Source organism: Podarcis liolepis (assembly GCF_965112155.1).
Source record: "Podarcis liolepis genome assembly, chromosome: 3".
NCBI lineage: Eukaryota > Metazoa > Chordata > Lepidosauria > Squamata > Lacertidae > Podarcis > Podarcis liolepis.
The window spans coordinates 4,860,454-4,879,484 of NC_139557.1; the positions used below are offsets into that span (position 1 = coordinate 4,860,454).

Here is a 19,031-nt window from a genome sequence, read left to right on the forward strand (position 1 = left end):
TCTGCCGCCATCCCGAGTGGGGCGGGACTTAGCGCCCCGCTCGGGATGGCGGCAGAGACCTGCCTGCGGTCCCGCGACGCAGGCAGCTCTCTGCCGCCATCCCGAGCGGGGCGGGACTTAGCGCCCCGCTCGGGATGGGGGCGCAGAGCTGCGCTGGTCCCAGGAGCGCAGGCAGCTCTGCAGGGCCACCGGGAGCGGGGCGGAGCTTCTCCCCCGGCTCCCGGTGGCCGGGCAGAGCTGCGCTGGTCCCAGGAGCGCAGGCAGCTCTGCACGGCCACCGGGAGCGGGGCGGAGCTTCTCCCCCGGCTCCCGGTGGCCGGGCAGAGCTGCGCTGGTCCCAGGAGCGCAGGCAGCTCTGCAGGGCCACCGGGAGCGGGGCGGAGCTTCTCCCCCGGCTCCCGGTGGCCGGGCAGAGCTGCGCTGGTCCCAGGACCGCAGGCAGCTCTGCAGGGCCACCAAGAGCGGGGCGGACCTTCGCCCCGGCTCCCGGTGGCCGGGCAGAGCTGTGCTGGTCCCGGGATTGCAGGCAGCTCTGCGCAACCCTCGGAGCCGGTCTTCCGAGGGTTGCGCAGAGCTTCCTGAAGCCTGGAGAGCGAGAGGGGTCGGTACGCACCGACCCCCCTCGCTCTCCAGGCTTCAGCGAAAGCCTGCATTCGCCCCATAAGACGCAGGCACATTTCCCCTTCATTTTTGGAGGGGGAAAAGTGCGTCTTATGGGGCGAAAAATACGGTATATACAGCTATATGCAACAGACTTTACAAAACCTGGAGAATTCGGAACAGCAGCTGCTTGCAAGGTCAGTGATATGATTCCTTACCCAGACCCAGACATTGCAATAAAGAAAGGATATTGGCATGCTATGGATTCTGCCAGGGAAACAAACAGCCCAAGAAAACCTAAAGAACACATCAGCTGAAAATGCTGCTGGTCAAATTTGTGGATAAGGATGCACTGTGCCTCTATCACAGCTGTAAGTTTAGTATTTTTACATCCCCACAAGGCATATTTTAAATTTGCCCTTGTCAACATTCGTTTGTTTGCTCTTTGATTCATTCAGGTCACTCTCAAAGTCAACAAACACTCGGTGGAAACCCAGACATTTCCCTTTCTAATCATGGTTCAGGGTTCAATTCCTCAAATGTTTGTACTTCTTTCCACCAGTGCCATTTGAACTCACCAAATACAGTGGTGCCCCACAAGACGAATGCCTCGCAAGACGGAAAACTCGCTAGACGAAAGAGTTTTCCGTTTTGGAGGTGCTTCGCAAAACGAATTTCCTATGGGCTTGCTTCGCAAGACAACAATGTCTTGCGAGTTCCTGCTGGTTTCCCCCCCCCCTTTTTCTAAGCCGCTAAGCCGCTTATCAGCTGATCCGATCAGCAGATAAGCCGCTAAACGCGCTAATAGCGCTAATCCGCTAATCCTTCAATGGGCTTGCTTCGCAAGACGAAAAAACCGCTAGACGAAGAGAATCATAGAACGGATTCTTTTCGTCTTGCGAGGCACCACTGTAATTCGGTACCACCAGATTATAAGTCTACCACACCATTTGCCCCTACATTCAAAGAAGATGAAGGAGGATCCCTTTTTGAATGCTAGATGCAAGAAGCACCTGTGGGAAAAGGCACACTCATCCACAGAGTAAACCATGGGCATAGCCAAACTGAAGAATTTAAGAAATATCAGTAGTGAGATATTCAAGCCTTCTAGTGACCTCCCAGACTCACCAACCAATTCTTAAAAACATGCCCTAGGAATCGGGGCACTGAAGTCAGTCACCAGTAGTTGCAGTTCACCACCCAAGTATTTCTCATAAAAACAGGTCATTAGATCTTTTTGAGTTGGACTAGCATTCTAATGCTATAGCTGAAGAAGCAAGTACTCCCCACTTACGTGGGGGTTCCATTCCGGCCCCCTGTGCACATAAGTGAAATGGGCCTAAATGGGGAGCCCACTGCTGTGCCTCCAGCTCATGAGAACTTCCCTGGAGCCCAAAGAGTAACCCCCCTTAGGGCTCCGGGGAAGATCTCCTCGTGAGAATAACAACAGGCTGCCTGCAATGTGAGAGGACCTACAAATGCCGTTAACTTGGAGGGCGTATAATTTATATTTATTAGAATCCATAGCTAGCTCACCCTTAGTTCCGATTCCTTATACCCCAAATAAGCCTAGTAACTGTATGTGAAACCATCTGGGAATGTATTTTATTCCGCTATTTATTTATTTGTTTGTTTGTTTTCTGGTTGTTCTCTATTCGGGGAGGGTTTAAAAATGGACCTTTGGGCGCTGCTGGCAACGCCTCCTGCAATGAGGAGTCCTAGGTCCTTATCCTGGACTCCACATAGAACTACGGACACCCTTTGAAGATCACACGGCCTTTTGGGTGGGTTGACCTCAACGTGCTCTAGAAATAGCAGCTCCTATATTGAGCAGAGCTCATAGACTTGACTTGGGAGAACATGACTTGTGACAGTACCAGTAAGGAAATGTTGGGTTTCCACATGCTGTTAGTCACCGGATCAAAATAAATGATTCAACAGAAAGGAAATGCAAACACAGAGAGAGAGGGGAGGGGAGAGGGAGAGAGAGAGAGAACCATGAATTATCTCTGTAATGCTTTTGGGCAGAAGGTTCATTTTTCCTATTCCTCAGCGGCCTTAACCAATTTGAGAAGGAGCAAAAAACCCAAAATGGGTTAAACCTAGGCATACTTTGCTTGGAAGCAAGACCCATAAGCAAAGTGCGAGCTGCTCTAAGAGGAATCCGTTTCCCCAGCCCTTTCCAAATGAAATAATAGGCTGCTTATGGGTGAAACCAAGGTAGGGAGAAAGAGTGCAAGGAGGTCCCACTCTCTTGCTACGGGATGTCGACTGGAAAGTGTGGCCCTTTTGCTTCAAGACAGAGGTCTTTAAGAAGTCAGGCACACCCACAAGTTGTGTGAGGCCTTAGGAAACCCCACCGTGATCTCTGCTGAGCTATCCGTATGGAAGACAACAGCAGAGATGCCATATTCTGAACAGCCGCCTCGTCCTGCATCTCCAGGTCCCTTTCTCTGCTCTTTTGTGAACCAGAACCACGACTGAGTGAGCCGGTTGCGCCAGACCAAACAGGCCCATCATAGTGAGCATCCTTGGAACACGAGCCAGAACCTGAACCCCGGACCAGGGAACACCCCAGGCCGCAACGCACACGTAGGCCGCCGGCGTACCTCGAGGACTATGAATGCGACCTCCCGGGCAGGACTGGAACTTAGAGGGGAGGGGTGTTATGTACTGAGTTGAATAGGATCCAAATTGCAGCAGTCTGATTGGTCCTAGAACAATAGGATTCAGAATGCAGCAGTCTGATTGGTCCTAGAACAATGCAGCAGTATGATTGGTTGGCAGGAACCACCCGATCATGCTCCAGATAGATGTGAATCCACAACCTGATTGGCTTACAGTAGAATTCCAGAATTAGCCAATCATGTGCAGCCCATTGTGTAAATAATGTATATAAAGCAGATACTTTGAGGGGACTTTCATTCATTCCTCCTCACCACTATGAGCTGAATAAAAAGCATGAAATCACTTTGCCACTCTGAGTATATTTCACTTTAGGACCCTGCTTGAAGGAGGCGCAACTGCCACTCACATCACAGATCCTGAGCAAGTATGCATTTCAATTACGTAATTGGGACTTTACTTCCTACTAAATGTGTTTGAAATTATAGACTAAGCTGGATAAAAATAGAAAGAAGAAGAAGTGGAGAATGTTACCAATGAGGAATTAGGAAAGCAGGTTCTTTTTACACAACTGTTAAATCGCTCATGCATAATTTTTCACTTCCAGAATTAAAACTATACTCATTTCCAACTACATAAGACACGAGAAGCAGACCCACAGCTGCACTCAACCAACTGTGAAATACGGATACTTCAAAATGGGGCAAAGGAATATGCCCCACTCTTATCAATCTCCCACAACCGGTGATGTAAGGCAGAAATTTTTTGGTAGAAAATTTTCAGTAGTTGTTATATTCCTATATTTTTACAGCAAAATTCCATCTTTAAAAAAAATGAATTTTCCTAAAATAAATTAGTAGCATTACAAAAAGATATCATACCTTGTGAAACTTTCCCCCCAAGGTCATCCTAAGGAAACATGCATCCATTTAAGTGCTTTACATTTCATTTTAGCACACTCACATATCAAAATGTGCACAATTATTCAAAGAAAAATAATATCCTAGTAATTATTTTATTCTGTTGGAAAATAACATTTAAGCCACAGTTAAGTAAGCTTTGTTCATTTTTTAATCCTAAATATTATTTCAAATACTTTTAGGTTATTGGGAAACCTTTCAAGGTATGTGTTTAGCATGTAGAACATGACATACTTCAGTTTTGTTTGCTAAATGTCAGCCAAGTGTGTTAAATCAGTCAGTTTTTAAAGCACTGGAAATTTTCCAGAAAACTCACACCACTGCTAATAACCTAAATTCCCATTGCCTTTAATTACACGTTAACTTTTTCTTCCACGCAGCCCAACACGTCTCCAAAGGAAAACGTAAGAACATGAAAAGAGCTTGCTGGATCAGGCCCAAAGTCGCCCATCTACTCCAGCATCCTGTTCTCACAGAGGCCACCCAGGTGCCTGTGGGGAACCCGCAAGCGGGAAATGAGCGCAACCACCACTCTGCCCACCTGAAATTCCCAGCGACTGGCATTTGAGGCATCCTGCCTTGGTAGCGGCAGCAGAACATAGCCATTGTTGCTAGTAGTGACTGAAAAGTACAGTCATACCTCAGGTTACAGACGCTTCAGGTTGCGGTCTTTCAGGTTACGGACGCGCCAAAACCGGAACGGGTTACTTCTGAGTTTCGGTGGTCATTCGTGTGCAGAAGCGCTAATAGTGCTTTGCGCAGAAGCGCCAAATAGCAACCCGCACGTGCGCAGACGCAGTGCTGTGGGTTGCAAACACTACAGGTTGCGAACGTGCCTCCCGCACTGATCATGTTCGCAACCTGAGTGTCCACTGTACTAGAACAGTAGTGGTACCTCGGGTTACATACGCTTCAGGTTACATACACTTCAGGTTACAGACTCCGCTAACCCAGAAATAGTGCTTCAGGATAAGAACAGAAATCGTGCTCCGGCAGCGCGGTGGCAGAAGGAGGCCCCATTAGCTAAAGTGGTGCTTCAGGTTAAGAACAGTTTCAGGTTAAGTACGGATCTCCGGAACGAATTAAGTACTTAACCCGAGGTACCACTGTAGTCTGGTCCTCATTGAATGCCTTTCCAAAGCAGCAATGTGGACAACGTCCTTTGTTTCCTCTGGATCCTACCCACACCTGCTCCTTTGCAGGTTATTACATTTGCCCAGCTTTCAAAACAGCAATGTTTTGTTACTGGGGGAATTGCAAAATGATGTGTGGAATGTGTGCACCTGAATGCAGTGTTAGAAATTCCCCAGGAGTCAGGTGCGTTTTCTGACTCGCGCTGGTCTAATTGTGACCACGTGGAGATCTCTGGATGCCAGATCTCTGGTTGCAAGCTGTGTGTGTGTGTGTGTGTGTGTGTGTGTGTGTGTGTGTGATCTCTGGCAACGGACATCTCCCTTTGGCTGGCGCCTCCAGGTTTCTGAAGCAGGTAAGCAGAAAAGCTTGTATATTTCGTGGTTGAATGTGTTGTCAACCGCTTTGGGATTTTTTTCTTTAAAATACAAAGCCGTATAGAAATGAAATCATCATCATCATCATCATCATCATCATCATCATCATCATCATCTCATTTGGGGGGTGGGTTGGCGCCTAGACATTCTGTTGAGGTGACCGCAACCTAGCTTGAAGAAGCCATTTGGCAATTAGCTTATACAGTGGTACCTCGGGTTAAGAACTTAATTAGTTCTGGAGGTCCGTTCTTAACCTGAAACTGTTCTTAACCTGAGGTACCACTTTAGCTAATGGGGCCTCCCGCTGCCACCGCACCACCAGCGTGCGATTTCTGTTCTAATCCTGAGGTAAAGTTCTTAACCCAAGGTACTATTTCTGGGTTAGCGGATTCTGTAACCTGAAGCGTCTGTAACCCGAGGTACCACTGTGTTTCTGAGTTTCTAACACTGCAAGAGCAATTACCTGGCACAGTGCTGTAGTTTCCATATGCAGGAACCTTAAGCTAGACCAAAGCAGCAGCTTTTAGGTTCTGCCATAATCAACCAAATTCTTGCCTTACATGCTAAGGGAGCTGGGCATGTTTAGCCTGGAGAAGAGGAGGTTAAGGGGTGATATGATAGCCATGTTCAAATATATAAAAGGATGTCACATGGAGGAGGGAGAAAGGTTGTTTTCTGCTGCTCCAGAGAAGCGGACACGGAGCAATGGATCCAAACTACAAGAAAGAAGATTCCACCTAAACATTAGGAAGAACTTCCTGACAGTAAGAGCTGTTCGACAGTGGAATTTGCTGCCAAGGAGTGTGGTGGAGTCTCCTTCTTTGGAGGTCTTTAAGCAGAGGCTTGACAACCATATGTCAGGAGTGCTCTGATGGTGTTTCCTGCTTGGCAGGGGGTTGGACTCGATGGCCCTTGTGGTCTCTTCCAACTCTATGATTCTATGATTCTATGCTGAAGTCCGGAGAGGCTCATCATTCTACAGCAGGGTTGACTTAACTTCTGGCCCCCAGATATTGTTGAACTACAACCCCTTGACCTCTGAGTATGCAGGATCGTACTGATGGGAGCTGTACTTCAGAAACACCTTGGGGGGCTGCAGATTAACCAGCCCTGTTCCATGCCTTTGCTTCAGAGACACTGAAAAATGTTTTGAAAGTCCCTGGCCAAGATGGAGAAGAGATCATCATTTCAGGCCAACACAAACGCCGACAAAAGGGTTAAAAGAAACCAGAGTTTCCAGAGGCCTGGAAAAAGGAAAAAAGCCGTCCTGGGAGGAAACAAGCTATTGTGAATCAGGATTCAGCCATTTCCTTTCTATAGCCCTCCATCATCCAGAGGGTACCAAGCCTACCCTCAACTCATGAAAGCCTTCTATAAGCTCCAGCACGAGGCTGTAAGCTTCAGAAATGCTGATTTCAGTCCAAACAGACCAAAACAGCATGAAAATATGTGTTGTAATGGACTGTGAAGTGAGAGGAACATGCCTGGTGCAGTTCAGAAGGTCCATAACTGCCCCAGCATCACACAGCCACTGCCACCCAAGTCTAAGGTAGCTCAGAACTGAAGCAGAGACAACCAGAAACTGAGAAATAGATGCTGCATCCTATGGCATTTATTTTATTTCAAATAAAAATACTTTATAGGCCACCTTATGTGATAATGTCCTCTGTTGGTGACAAAAAAACCCCAACACTACTCCCCTAGTGAAACATCAAGTAGATGGCAAAAAATAACTAGAAATTACTCTTCAAAACAATCCCCGCGACGGGGTGAGCTCCTGTTGCTCGGTCCCAGCTCCTGCCAACCTAGCACCACTGTAGCTGAACTACAACTCCCATCACTCCTGGGGCATATGGGAACTGTAGCTTTCAACAACACCTGGAATAATAATAATATAGTGGTACCTCGGGTTACATACGCTTCAGGTTACAGACGCTTCAGGTTACAGACTCTGCTAACCCAGAAATAGTACCTCAGGTTAAGAACTTTGCTTCGGGATGAGAACAGAAATCGTGCAGCGGCGGCGCGCAGCAGCTGGAGGCCCCATTAGCTAAAGTGGTGCTTCAGGTTAAGAACAGTTTCAGGTTAAGAACAGACTTCCGGAACGAATTAAGTACTTAACCCGAGGTAGCACTGTAATATAATAATAATAATAATAATAATAATAATAATAATAATAATAATAATTTATACCCCGCCCATCTGGCTGGACTTCCCCAGCCACTCTGGGCAGCTTCCAACAAAATATTAAAATACAGTAATCCATCAAAGATTAAAAGCTTCCCTAAGGCCACGGTTAAGTCACCTCTGCTTTAAAACAAATACAGCCTAGCATGAAAAAAAGCAAGAGAGAGAGAACTAGAAGGTTAAAAAGCTTCCCACAAACAGGAAAGGCAAATGCAGAGCAATCAGCTCCTTGCCAGAGATTCCTTGTACCTTCAAAGCACACTGAATTTGGCAGCTACAGCTTCTCATGAGTAAGAACTGCCTGCCATCTGTTCCCTCCTTCCTCTTATGCAACTTTAGGGGAAGATCACCAGAAAATATGGAGACATTTAGGCAACCATTTTCTTGCACCCCTACCCCAGTTCTCAATAATGGAACTGGTAAAGAGAAAGAGTGATTTATATTGCTAAATATAAGTAAAATATAAAAAGTAAAAAGCAAGTGAAAGAAAGGGTTGAGGGTCCACCAGTTTGCCCTTAAGCCAGAAAGCAAAATGGCATATGCCGAAAAGTTTACTTTGCAGAACAAGAAAACCAATGGTCACCCTGAGAGCCAGGAAAATAAGGCAGTCGTTGCCAGTTGGATCAAAGTAAGAAGCAAGCGAAGAGAGACTGAACAGAGAAATACTGCAATTATTGACACTTCCGTGCAATGGAGAGAAATTGCATATACCGGCCCCAGCCTTGCTTCTCACAAGCGTTCCAGTGCCTTTGCACTCACTGGCTAGAATGCCAAAGGAGGCTTACAGGGCAATCCTATACATGCCTACTCAGAAGTAAGTCAGACACAATGGAGCTTAGCCCCAGGTACACACGTGCAGTATTTCAGCTTTCCTTGGTATTAAGCCATTGGGTATAATACCGACTGCACATTTTGCTTTTGTATGTTTGTAAATAAAAAAGCTAGTCACTTTATTTTGTTTTATTTTAAAGCAGAGAAGCTAAAAAATGAGGGACGCCCCCACCGTAACCGATGGCGCAGATCAACATATCAATGCCTTTAGCATCCAACATGTTCAGCAAATGCAACAATCTCAATCCCAAGAACCACAGAAGGCTCTGCATGGTGGAAGACCTCCTTTTTGTTTACTACGCTGATGCATTCTGATTTCAGTTTTTGGGGTATTTTGTTCCCGTTTCCCCATCTAACAAAAACTAAGAGCACCTGCAGGGGCATCTTCTTGCAGCTCCACCTCTAACACTGTGCAAATTACATTACAGAATTTTTCTTAAGGCAGCAACAAAAATGCAAGTTTTTGTGAGCAAATTTCTGCGCCCACCAACCTTGCAAGCACACAGCTGGCAAACCGTGTCCGATGAAAACAACACAGGTAGGACAGACGAATTGCATCCACTGGAAAGTACATAAACCGGTTAGCTGACAAAAGGCAGCCAATGAAAACCACAAGTGACCAGTTATTAAGCAATGTATTTAGTGTTGCGCAGTGGTGCCAAATGAGAAGAAAGCATGTTTTTCTTCCGGATTAAATAAAAGGTAAAGGGACCCCTGACCGTTAGGTCCAGTCGTGACCGACTCTGGGGTTGTGGCGCTCATCTCGCTTTACCGGCCGAGGGAGCCGGCGTACAGCTTCCGGATCATGTGGCCATCATGACTAGGCCGCTTCTGGTGAAACAGAGCAGCGCACGGAAACGCCGTTTACCTTCCCACCGGAGCGGTACCTATTTATCTACTTGCACTTTGACGTGCTTTCGAGCTGCTAGGTTGGCAGGAGCAGGGACCGAGCAACGGGAGCTCACCCCGTCGCGGGGATTTGAACCGCCAACCTTTTGAGCGGCAAGTCCTAGGCTCTGTGGTTTAACCCACAGTGCCACCCGCGTCCCTCCCGGATTATATAGGAATGAATAATTTTTTGTGGGGGAGACACCACCATTTTCTTCTTCTATGCAGCATCAAAATCATGTACTGTGTTATGAAAATCATTGGCTTAGCAAAAGCTGCTTCTTGTCTTGCGAGCCGCTTCTGAAGCTGCAGACACAATCCAAAGGCGAGTGAGATCCTATCTAGCAAAGGGTGAATCCTGCTCTTACCTGGATTTTCATTTTTAAATATGCAATGCACTATACCACCTTTTAAAACACTGAAGTGTTTGCATTTGCTCTTAACCATAATCCTGCAAGGCAGATCACAACAGAATCTTGAACTTGAGTCTAACCCTGGCTCTTGTTTTCCAGCTCAAAAATTCTGCAGCTGAGATCATTCTACTGTGAGAGGTGTTTTCCTCTAGTTGCTTTTGTGGGGGCAGGAGCGGGGGGAGCGGGAAGAGGCCAAGTATTTACCTTGAGCTAACTCACATGACTTATCAGCCAGCACAGAGAAGCATCTCAAAGTTTAAATGGGCAGGTTTCACCTAGCGGCAAGCAACTAAAGGTCAACTCCAGGCAACAGGGAGTTACCTTCTCATGTCTTTGTCCTTGCAAAATTTTCTCAAGGGAACTCAAATGTTCCCCCTTTAACATAGAGGAGCCCTAATCTAGCAGGAGTCACAAGCTGTCTGGCTCACAGGAAATCAGGCCCTGGGAATCTTCAGTGAGAACCCCGCTGCAAATCTTGTAGCCTGCCGGCAGCAGCAGCAGTTTGGGAATTTGTATTCCTACCAGCTGGGATTTCTGACTAATTAGATCAGCAGCGCACACACACACACACACACACACACACACACACACACACACAAACACACACACACAGTTCCCCCATCACCAAGTCACCCATGTTTCTGTGTACTGGAAACTACTTGTTAAATGAAGTGAATGGGAACGCAAAATGCAGCTGGAAGTCTCTCTTCTCCAGTTTGCTAGCACAAAGTGAAACGTGGCACTGAGGAGCAAAGAGACAAGGTTGGGCTTTGGGTTTTTTTAAAATTCAACTTCTCAATCACACTCTTGACTGAGCCACAGACGTGCGCGCACACACGCACCCCAGCCAGACTCCACGTCAGAGTTTTGCAAGTGTGCCCCTCATCTGCCCCCCTTTGCCTGCAAACTAGGGAGGGAAGAAAGAGAAAGCCAGAAAGGCGAAGGAGGAGTTCGGCATTCCTGGCATTCCTGCGCAAAGTGCCAGGGTTGCAGAGGGGGGAACTGCCTGGAGCGACAGGGAGAAAGACCTTGGAAGGAACCCCCGAGAAGGCTGGGGCGGGAGAGGGAGGGGGGGGAGAAAGAAAGCCTCCATTCACAACTACCCAAATCTCGTTAGAGGGATGGAATTTGGGACAGTCTGAAGTTCTGAAAGAAACCCTCCAGCTGTACACCACAAAAAGGCAGGCCTGCGCAGGAATCAGACAGAGGACATTCATGTCTTGGCAGCAGCAAAACATTCCCTGGGCTCCACTGGGAAGGTGGGAAGCAAGAGGAACCAAAGGCTGGGGGTGTCAGGCTGGCTCTAGGCATCCCTTACACAGAGAGGAGGATCCTTTGCTACCCAATACTTATTTCCAGTAGGGAAGGAACACCATCGCCAAGGAAGGAAAGCAGCCATGAAATGCCAAGGTTGAATGAGGAGGGTTGGGACTGAAAAACGGAAATGGTTAAAATAAGGCCAAGGAACATGTGAGGAAGATTTGTTTGACTCCCCCTCCCCCCGTCTCAAATACAGATGGGGTGCAATTTTGATCTCTGGCACAGGATCCTCTCCAGTGTGAGAGCCAGTGTGGCGTAGTGGTAAAGAGGGGTAGATTCGTAATCCGGGGAACCGGGTTCGCTTCCCGGCTCCTCCACATGCAGCTGCTGGGTGACCCTGGGCTAGTCACACTTCTCTGAAGTCTCTCAGCCCCACTCACCTCACAGAGCGTTTGTTGTGGGGGAGGAAGGGAAAGGAGATTGTTAGTCGCTGTGAGGCTCCTTGGGGTAGTGATAAAGCGGGATATCAAATCCAAACTCTTCTTCTTCTTCCAGTGCTCCTAGAGAACTTTCCCCCACAATTCCATTTTTGTGATCCATGCCGTTTTTCTGCAATTGCTTTCCTGCCCAAAGGGAGATGGCAAATAGGGAAGGCATATTGTGGGGTCCGGACGCGGGTGGCGCTGTGGTCTAAACCACAGAGCCTAGGGCTTGCCACGACGGGGTGAGCTCCCATTGTTCAGTCCCAGCTCCTGCCCACCTAGCAGTTCGAAAGCACATCAAGTGCAAGTAGATAAATAGGTACTGCTCTGGTGGGAAGGTAAATGCCGTTTCCGTGCACTGCTCTGGTTTGCCAGAAGCGGCTTAGTCATGCTGGCCACATGACCCAGAAGCTGTCTGTGGACAAACGCCGGCTCCCTTGGCCAGTAAAGCGAGATGAGCGCTGCAAGCCCAGAGTCGTTTGCGAATGGACCTAATGGTCAGGGGTCCCTTTACCTTTTTATTGTGGAGTCAGGCTTTTTTGTTTTTAATGGAGTTCTATCAATACAACATGAGTGGGTGATATCAGCATAATACAGTCCACATCATGAGTGTGATGTGCTCACCCTACAAGTGCCCTACAGATGAAGGAATTGAGGGGATGGTCATCAAATTTACAGGTGACACCAAACTGGAAGGGAGAGCTAATGCCACTGAAGACAGAATCCAGATTCATGATGACCTTAAACAGATGGGAGAACTGGACCCAAACTAACAAAATGAATTTCAACAGGGACAAATGTAAGGTTCTGCTCTTAGGCAGGAAGATCCAGAGGCACGAGTATAAGATGAGGGGCACCTGGCTTACTAGCAGGACGTGTGAAAAGGATCTAGGGGTCTTGGTGGACCTCAAGCTTAACATGAGTCAACAGTCAAAATAAAAAATTTTTTTTCTTCCAGTAGCACCTTAAATTTTTTTTATTTTGACTATAAAAATTTTATTTTGACTATAAATTTTTTTTATTTTGACTATGGCAGACCAACACGGCTACCTATCTACTACATGAGTCAACAGTGTGATGCAGCAGCAAAAAAAAGCTAACACTATTCTAGGCTGCATCAACAGAAGTATAGTGTCCAGATCAATAGTACTTCTCTATCGTGCCTTGATCAGATCACACCTGGAATGCTGTGTCCAGTTTTGAGAGCCCCATTTTAAGAAGGATGTTAACAAGCTGAAACATGTGCAGAGGAGGGCAACCAAGATGATCAAGGGTCTGAACCAAGCCTTATGAGGAACGGTTGAGGGAGGTGGTCTGTTGAGCCTGGAAAACTGAGAGGAGATACGAGAGCCATCTTCAAATATCTCAGGAGCTGTCGCATGGAAAGTGGAGCAAGCTTATTGTCTCCTGCTCCAGAGGGTAGGACTCAGACCAGTGTATTCAAATTACATGAAATGAGAATCCGACTCAACATCAGGAAGACCTTTCTGACAGTAAGACAGTAAGAGCTGTTCAGCAGTGGAAGTGTCTCCCACAAGAGGTGCTGGACTCTGATTCCTTGGAGGTTTTTAAGCAGAGAATCATAGAATCATAGAGTTGGAAGAGACCACAAGGGCCATCGAGTCCAACCCCCTGCCAAGCAGGAAACACCATCAGAGCACTCCTGACATATGGTTGTCAAGCCTCTGCTTAAAGACCTCCAAAGAAGGAGACTCCACCACACTCCTTGGCAGCAAATTCCACTGTCGAACAGCTCTTACTGTCAGGAAGTTCTTCCTAATGTTTAGGTGGAATCTTCTTTCTTGTAGTTTGGATCCATTGCTCCGTGTCCGCTTGGATGGTTGGTTGGATGGATGGCCACCTGTCATGGATGCTTTAGTTCAGATTTCTGCATTGCAGGGGCTTCGACTAGATGACCCTCGGGGTCCCTTCCAACTCTACTGTTGTATGGTTCTATGAAAAATGAACAAAGTGCTTGCGTCTTTCCTGCCATACCTGCCACATGCTCTGGTTGTGTGCTGCAGCAGCGAACCAAGCTCACAGAAAGCCATTGTCCCGATAACATGATCCCACGAGTTGAACATGTAAATGTCTGGGACATCAAACAAGCATAGGAATGTACCATGGCTGGACTGGCAGCCATGTCACAGCAACCATGACCCTCCACAACACTCCCCAAGGAAAACAACCTACACAACAGTAACACCTCAGTGGAGAGATAAAGCAAACTCTATGGGTGGAGACAGCATGCCACCAATTTACAAAGCAGCCATCGCTGGCTCCTGCAATATGCAGACGTACAAGAGACAACCCACCAGCAAGAATCAACCTGGTTTGTCCCTGCTTGTGCAGAGGGCAGGCGGGTTGCCTGGCTGCAGACCTAGTGAGCAATAACATAGAGATGAAGTAACTCAGAGACCCTCCCAAAGTAAGGTAAATGTAAAGGGACCCCTGACCATTAGGTCCAGTTGTGACCGACTCTGGGGTTGCAGTGCTCATCTCGCTTTATTGGCCGAGGGAGCCGGCGTACAGCTTCCGGGTCATCTGGCCAGCATGACTAAGCCGCTTCTGGTGAACCAGAGCAACGCACGGAAACGCTGTTTACCTTCCACTGGAGCAGTACCTATTTATCTACTTGCACTTTGACGTGCTTTCGAACTGCTAGGTTGGCAGGAGCCGGGACTGAGCAACGGGAGCTCATCCCGTCATTGCGGGGATTCGAACCACTGACCTTCTGATCAGCACGTCCTAGGCTCTGTGGTTTAACCCACAGCGCCACCCTCGTCCCATAAAGTAGGATACCAATAAAAGGACCTGCTTCCTAACGCAGCCTTGCATTTTCTCACCATTGCTTACTGAAAACCGTTTATTTTTTAAATGCTTTGAACATCCATTTTGACTGCGTAGTGAATGAAGGTTGGCTATGGATTACGGAGTGAAATAATGACTTTGCCCCATTTTTTTCAGTGCATATTTGTCTGTGATGCTAATTTTCTAATCCATTCAGTAATTCATGAGTGACAGAAGGAGGAAGAATCAGATTACTCCGCATTAGCCCAAGAAGAAAAAGAAAGCTGTTAAGTGTCCTCGTGAGGTGAACCATGCAAGGCTCTCTTGGATAGCACCATACACTCGCAGATATTTTCCACATTTCTAACTTCACACACCCACACACATCTGAGAGAGCTATCCAAACAGTTGCTCCCCCATGTAAAGGGGTGGAGAGAGAGCCCTGCGGTTCAGAAACTTTTTAGCCTCAAGGAATCTCTTTCATGTTCATTTATCTGCTCAGGAATCTGGGAAGGTCCTAAGGCACAGAGTTCATAAAGGATGCTACAAGAGCACACTGCAGAATGCATCCCCTACGGCTGTAGGGAGCAATCAGAGTTCCAGGGGAGCAGGGGTTTCATGATCAATACTCTCACTGAGAAACCGCTAAACAACCTCTGAGGATGCAAAGGTTTCCCTGGAACCGTGTTAGAAAGTGCATAGATCATGCCACCAGACAGTGACAAAACGACAGGCCTAGGGACTGGAGTGGTAGGAGTTTGATAGGGCTATTCCATGTTACAGTGATAAAGGTAAAGGGACCCCTGACCATTAGGTAAAGTCGTGACCGACTCTGGGGTTGCGGCGCTCATCTCGCTTTACTGGCCGAGGGAGCCGGCGTTTGTCTGCAGACAGTTTTTCCAGACCATGTGGCCAGCATGACTAAGCCGCTTCTGGTGAACCAGAGCAGCACACGGAAACACTGTTTACCTTCCCACCAGAGCGGTACCTATTTATCTACTTGCACTTTGACGTGCTTTCGATCTGCTAGGTTGGAAGGAGCAGGGACCGAGCAACGGGAGCTCACCCTGTCGCAGGGATTCGAACCGCCGACCTTCTGATCGGCAAGTCCTAGGCTCTGCGGTTTAACTCACAGCGCCACCCGTGTCCCCTGTTACAGTGATAGTGCGGCATAAATCCTATGGCTCCAGCATAGCAATGCTCTCTGTCTGCTTCTGGACACTGATGAGAGATTTCAGAGGAAAACTAAAAGGAACAAGATGCCCACAGGTAAGAAGAGGCTAAGAGAAGAAGAATTATCTGCAGAGTAGGCAAACACTTCGGTATTAAAAGGGATGCCTTAAACAGCCGCCAATTAGCAAAAGGGAATTGAAGTCATACAAGGATGAGCAAAGTGTGTCTCCGGAACAGCACAGGGTCCAGGATGCTGGGGGGATGTGAGGTTGATGTGATGATTGTGCCTGCTGTTCTATGCCAGGAAGACTTCTGTTTCCTTCACTCTCTTGCCCTTCTCCACTGGGCCCCGGTGCCCCTGATCTCAACTGCCCAGGGAGACAGCAGAGGGCCCACTCCCCCTCCTGGCAGCACAGCAGGGAGGATAGCGCCAGACCCCAGGTACCTTCCTCCTCACTCATCCTCTGTGCTCTCTTTCTCAATGGGTCGTTAGGGGGGGCACAGAGAGCCCTGTCTTTCTCAAACTGCCAACCAAAGGCAACCAACTGCTCTGAGTAAAAGCAGACTCTCCTCCTCATCCTTGCTGCTCCCTTGCCTTGCCTTGAAAAATGCAGGCAGGGGAGCAAGGGACGCGGGTGGCGCTGTGGGTTAAACCACAGAGCCCAGGACTTGCCAATCAGAAGGTTGGCAGTTCAAATCCCCGCGACGGGGTGAGCTCCCATTCCTCGGTCCCTGCTCCTGCCAACCTAGCAGTTCGAAAGCACATCAAAGTGCAAGTAGATAAATAGGTACCGCTCTGGCGGGAAGGTAAACGGCATTTCCATGCGCTGCTCTGGTTCGCCAGAAGCGGCTTAGTCATGCTGGCCACATGACCCAAGCTGTACGCCGGCTCCCTCAGCCAATAAAGCGAGATGAGCGCCGCAACCCCAGAGTTGGCCACAACTGGACCTAATGGTCAGGGGTCCCTTTACCTTTACTTTATAAAGGGAGCAGCAGCCTAGACTGCCTCTGCACGCTCTCTGGGAGCTGCAAGTGCTGCTGGATTGGGCCCTACTGCCCAGAGCTGGAGGGCAAGGAAACAGGGGCAGTGGCTTGCTGCTTCCTCCCCTGAGCCGGAAACGGCAAGCAGCAACAGGCACAATGAATTTAGTCGTCTCGCCAAGACGGTCACCAGAGACTACTCCTCTTCCTCCTCCTCCTCCTCACTGCTGCCGCCGGTTTGCTTGCTGAAAGATGTGTACTTATGGGGTTGGCCTGATTGACCCCCGCCAGGGTGCAGACCCAAGGGGCGTGGTAACTGCACCTCTCCACATGGATACATCTGTCAGATATGCTTCAGCTGATATTCCTGAATTGCAGGGGGTTGGACTAGATGACCCTCGGGTCCCTTCCAACTCTACCATTCCATGATTCCTTGCCAATGGCCAGAGGGAGCCGAGCTATGCCTCTACCAGTCGGTGTGGACCCTGCTGAGCCAGGCGCTCCAAAGGGTCCGACTCGGTACGGGCAGCTTCCTCTGTTCCAGGTGCCCAGCCCCACCCAAGCCGTCGGGGAAGCAGCCTCCTCCTCCGCTGCTCCTGGGAGCTGCCAGCCGCTCGCCTGCCTCGGGTGGGAGAAGGAGGAGGCCGCGTTTCCTGCCGCGGGCGAGAGAGGCGGCGCCCCCGACGGGTCTCCTCCTGCGCGGCAGCTCGCCAAGAGCCAGCGCCGGGGGGCCTGAGGGGCAGCTGCCCGGCACAGCTGAGCCCTGGACGGCGGCCCCGCCAGCAGGACCGGGCGCGGATGCAAGAGCAGGAAGGAAGCTCGAGGGCTCCCGGGGGGGAGAGAGAGGGAGCGCCGTCGGAAGCGGACGGGGACAGGCTCCCGTTTGGGACACCCGTGAATCGGAGCGCTTAAGGAAAAGTGGGGGGTTTTGGCGGGGGCGGGATGTGTCCCAAAGGGCCGGGACAGCGCGAGGAGTGGCTTTCACCTCGGAAGGGGCTCCTCCTCCTCCGCCGGCAGCAGCAGCAGCTCCCTGCCGGGGAGCCCGGAGGAGGTGGGGTCCCGCGGCCGGAGGCTCACCTCGAACATGAGCGCGACGAGGACGCAGAGCACCAGGCAGAAGCCCACGTCGGCGTGGTTGTGGATGAGGAACTCCTGGCTGAAGAGCGGGTGGCTTTTGGCCCGCCTGCGGAACGCCATGGCCGGCGCCGAACCCGCCAGCAGCGCGGCCCCCGCCGCCCCGCTCAGCCTCCGCGCGGCCGCGACGCCAACTTCGCCTGCTTCTTCCGCGGCCCCTCGGACAACTTGGCGGGCGGGCGGGCGGGCGAGGCGCAGCCCGGCCCCCCAGCGCAGGCGCGCCTCTCGCTGCTGCTGCCGGCCTGCCGGGCTCCTCCGCCCCGCCCGCCCGCCCGCCTTAGCCCGGCCTCTGCCTGGACGGGCGTCCGCCGGGGGCGGGCCGGGGGGCGGCCCGAGTGCTGCTGCTGCTGCTCAGCGCCGACCCCGTCGCGTCCCGGAGCGCGCTCTGCCTTCGCCCGGCGGCCTGGCGTCGTGGCATCCCGCGGAGCTGGACGGGACCCAGCGGCCCAATTCCGGCCACGTTGGCTTCGGAGCGCGCGCGCGAGAGAGACACCCGCGGACTTTGCGCCCGAGCGCCTTCGGGCTTTTTCGCTTTTTGAGTCCTTTCTGCAGGAGAGAGAAGCTCCTGGACTGAGCTGGCCTTTGTCTTGTCTGCTCTCAGTGGTGTGTGTGTTTTTGCGTTTGTGTGGTGTAGACACACACACACTTTGCTCTGCACAAGGTGCACAGGATTGCACATACCTAATGGGTGGGCATTGCTTTATACATAACGCGTGTCGAGATACGTTTAAGAAATGTAAAATTCCAGCACAATTGGCTGTGGCAGTCTGTGATGCGTATAGGTACACAAACAGCAGTGCCTTGTCTTTTAGAAACTTAACTAGCTGCTTGTGGCACAAGCTTGCATTAAAAATGTGTGGCCTGTCACCAGTTGTGTTTTTTTTTACGCACCTAAACCTTCTGCACCATCAGGAGGGGTGTGGAGTTTACTTGCAAGAGTGCAAACTTGGTGCCAAAGACCATAGGCCCACTGTGGCACCCCCCCCACACACACACACGTGGCCAGGGCTGGCCCAAGCCATTTTGGCACCTGAGGGAAACCACAAAATGGTGCCCCCCCCAGAAGCCTGGGAAGGGGTGGGTGGGGGAGTGAAGATCTACATTGGGAACAAGCGGGGGAATCAAATTAACCTTAGCCCACCGCTGAAGTGAGAATCAAAGGCTGTTAGGGGTGGGGGAAGAGGCCCACTCTGAATCAGGCTGGGGGAGTGCAGAGCCCAGGAGATCCTGGAGGGCAGC

The 19,031-nt window shown here is 49.9% G+C and overlaps 1 protein-coding gene across 2 annotated transcripts in view; it reads right to left on the reverse strand.

Moving 5' to 3' along the window:
* Positions 1 to 18,052, reverse strand: part of TRAM2 (translocation associated membrane protein 2) — a 47,996-nt gene extending 29,944 nt beyond the window's left edge. Inside the window, exon 1 of one of the 2 annotated variants that reach the window (XM_083495292.1) lies at positions 17,736 to 18,052. In XM_083495292.1, the coding sequence (XP_083351418.1) occupies positions 17,736 to 17,855 (120 nt within the window). In that variant the 5' untranslated portion in view covers positions 17,856 to 18,052. The remainder of the gene's footprint in view (positions 1 to 17,735) is intronic. The other variant, XM_083495293.1, reaches the window with a different exon arrangement.
* Between the last annotated feature and the right edge of the window lie 979 nt (positions 18,053 to 19,031).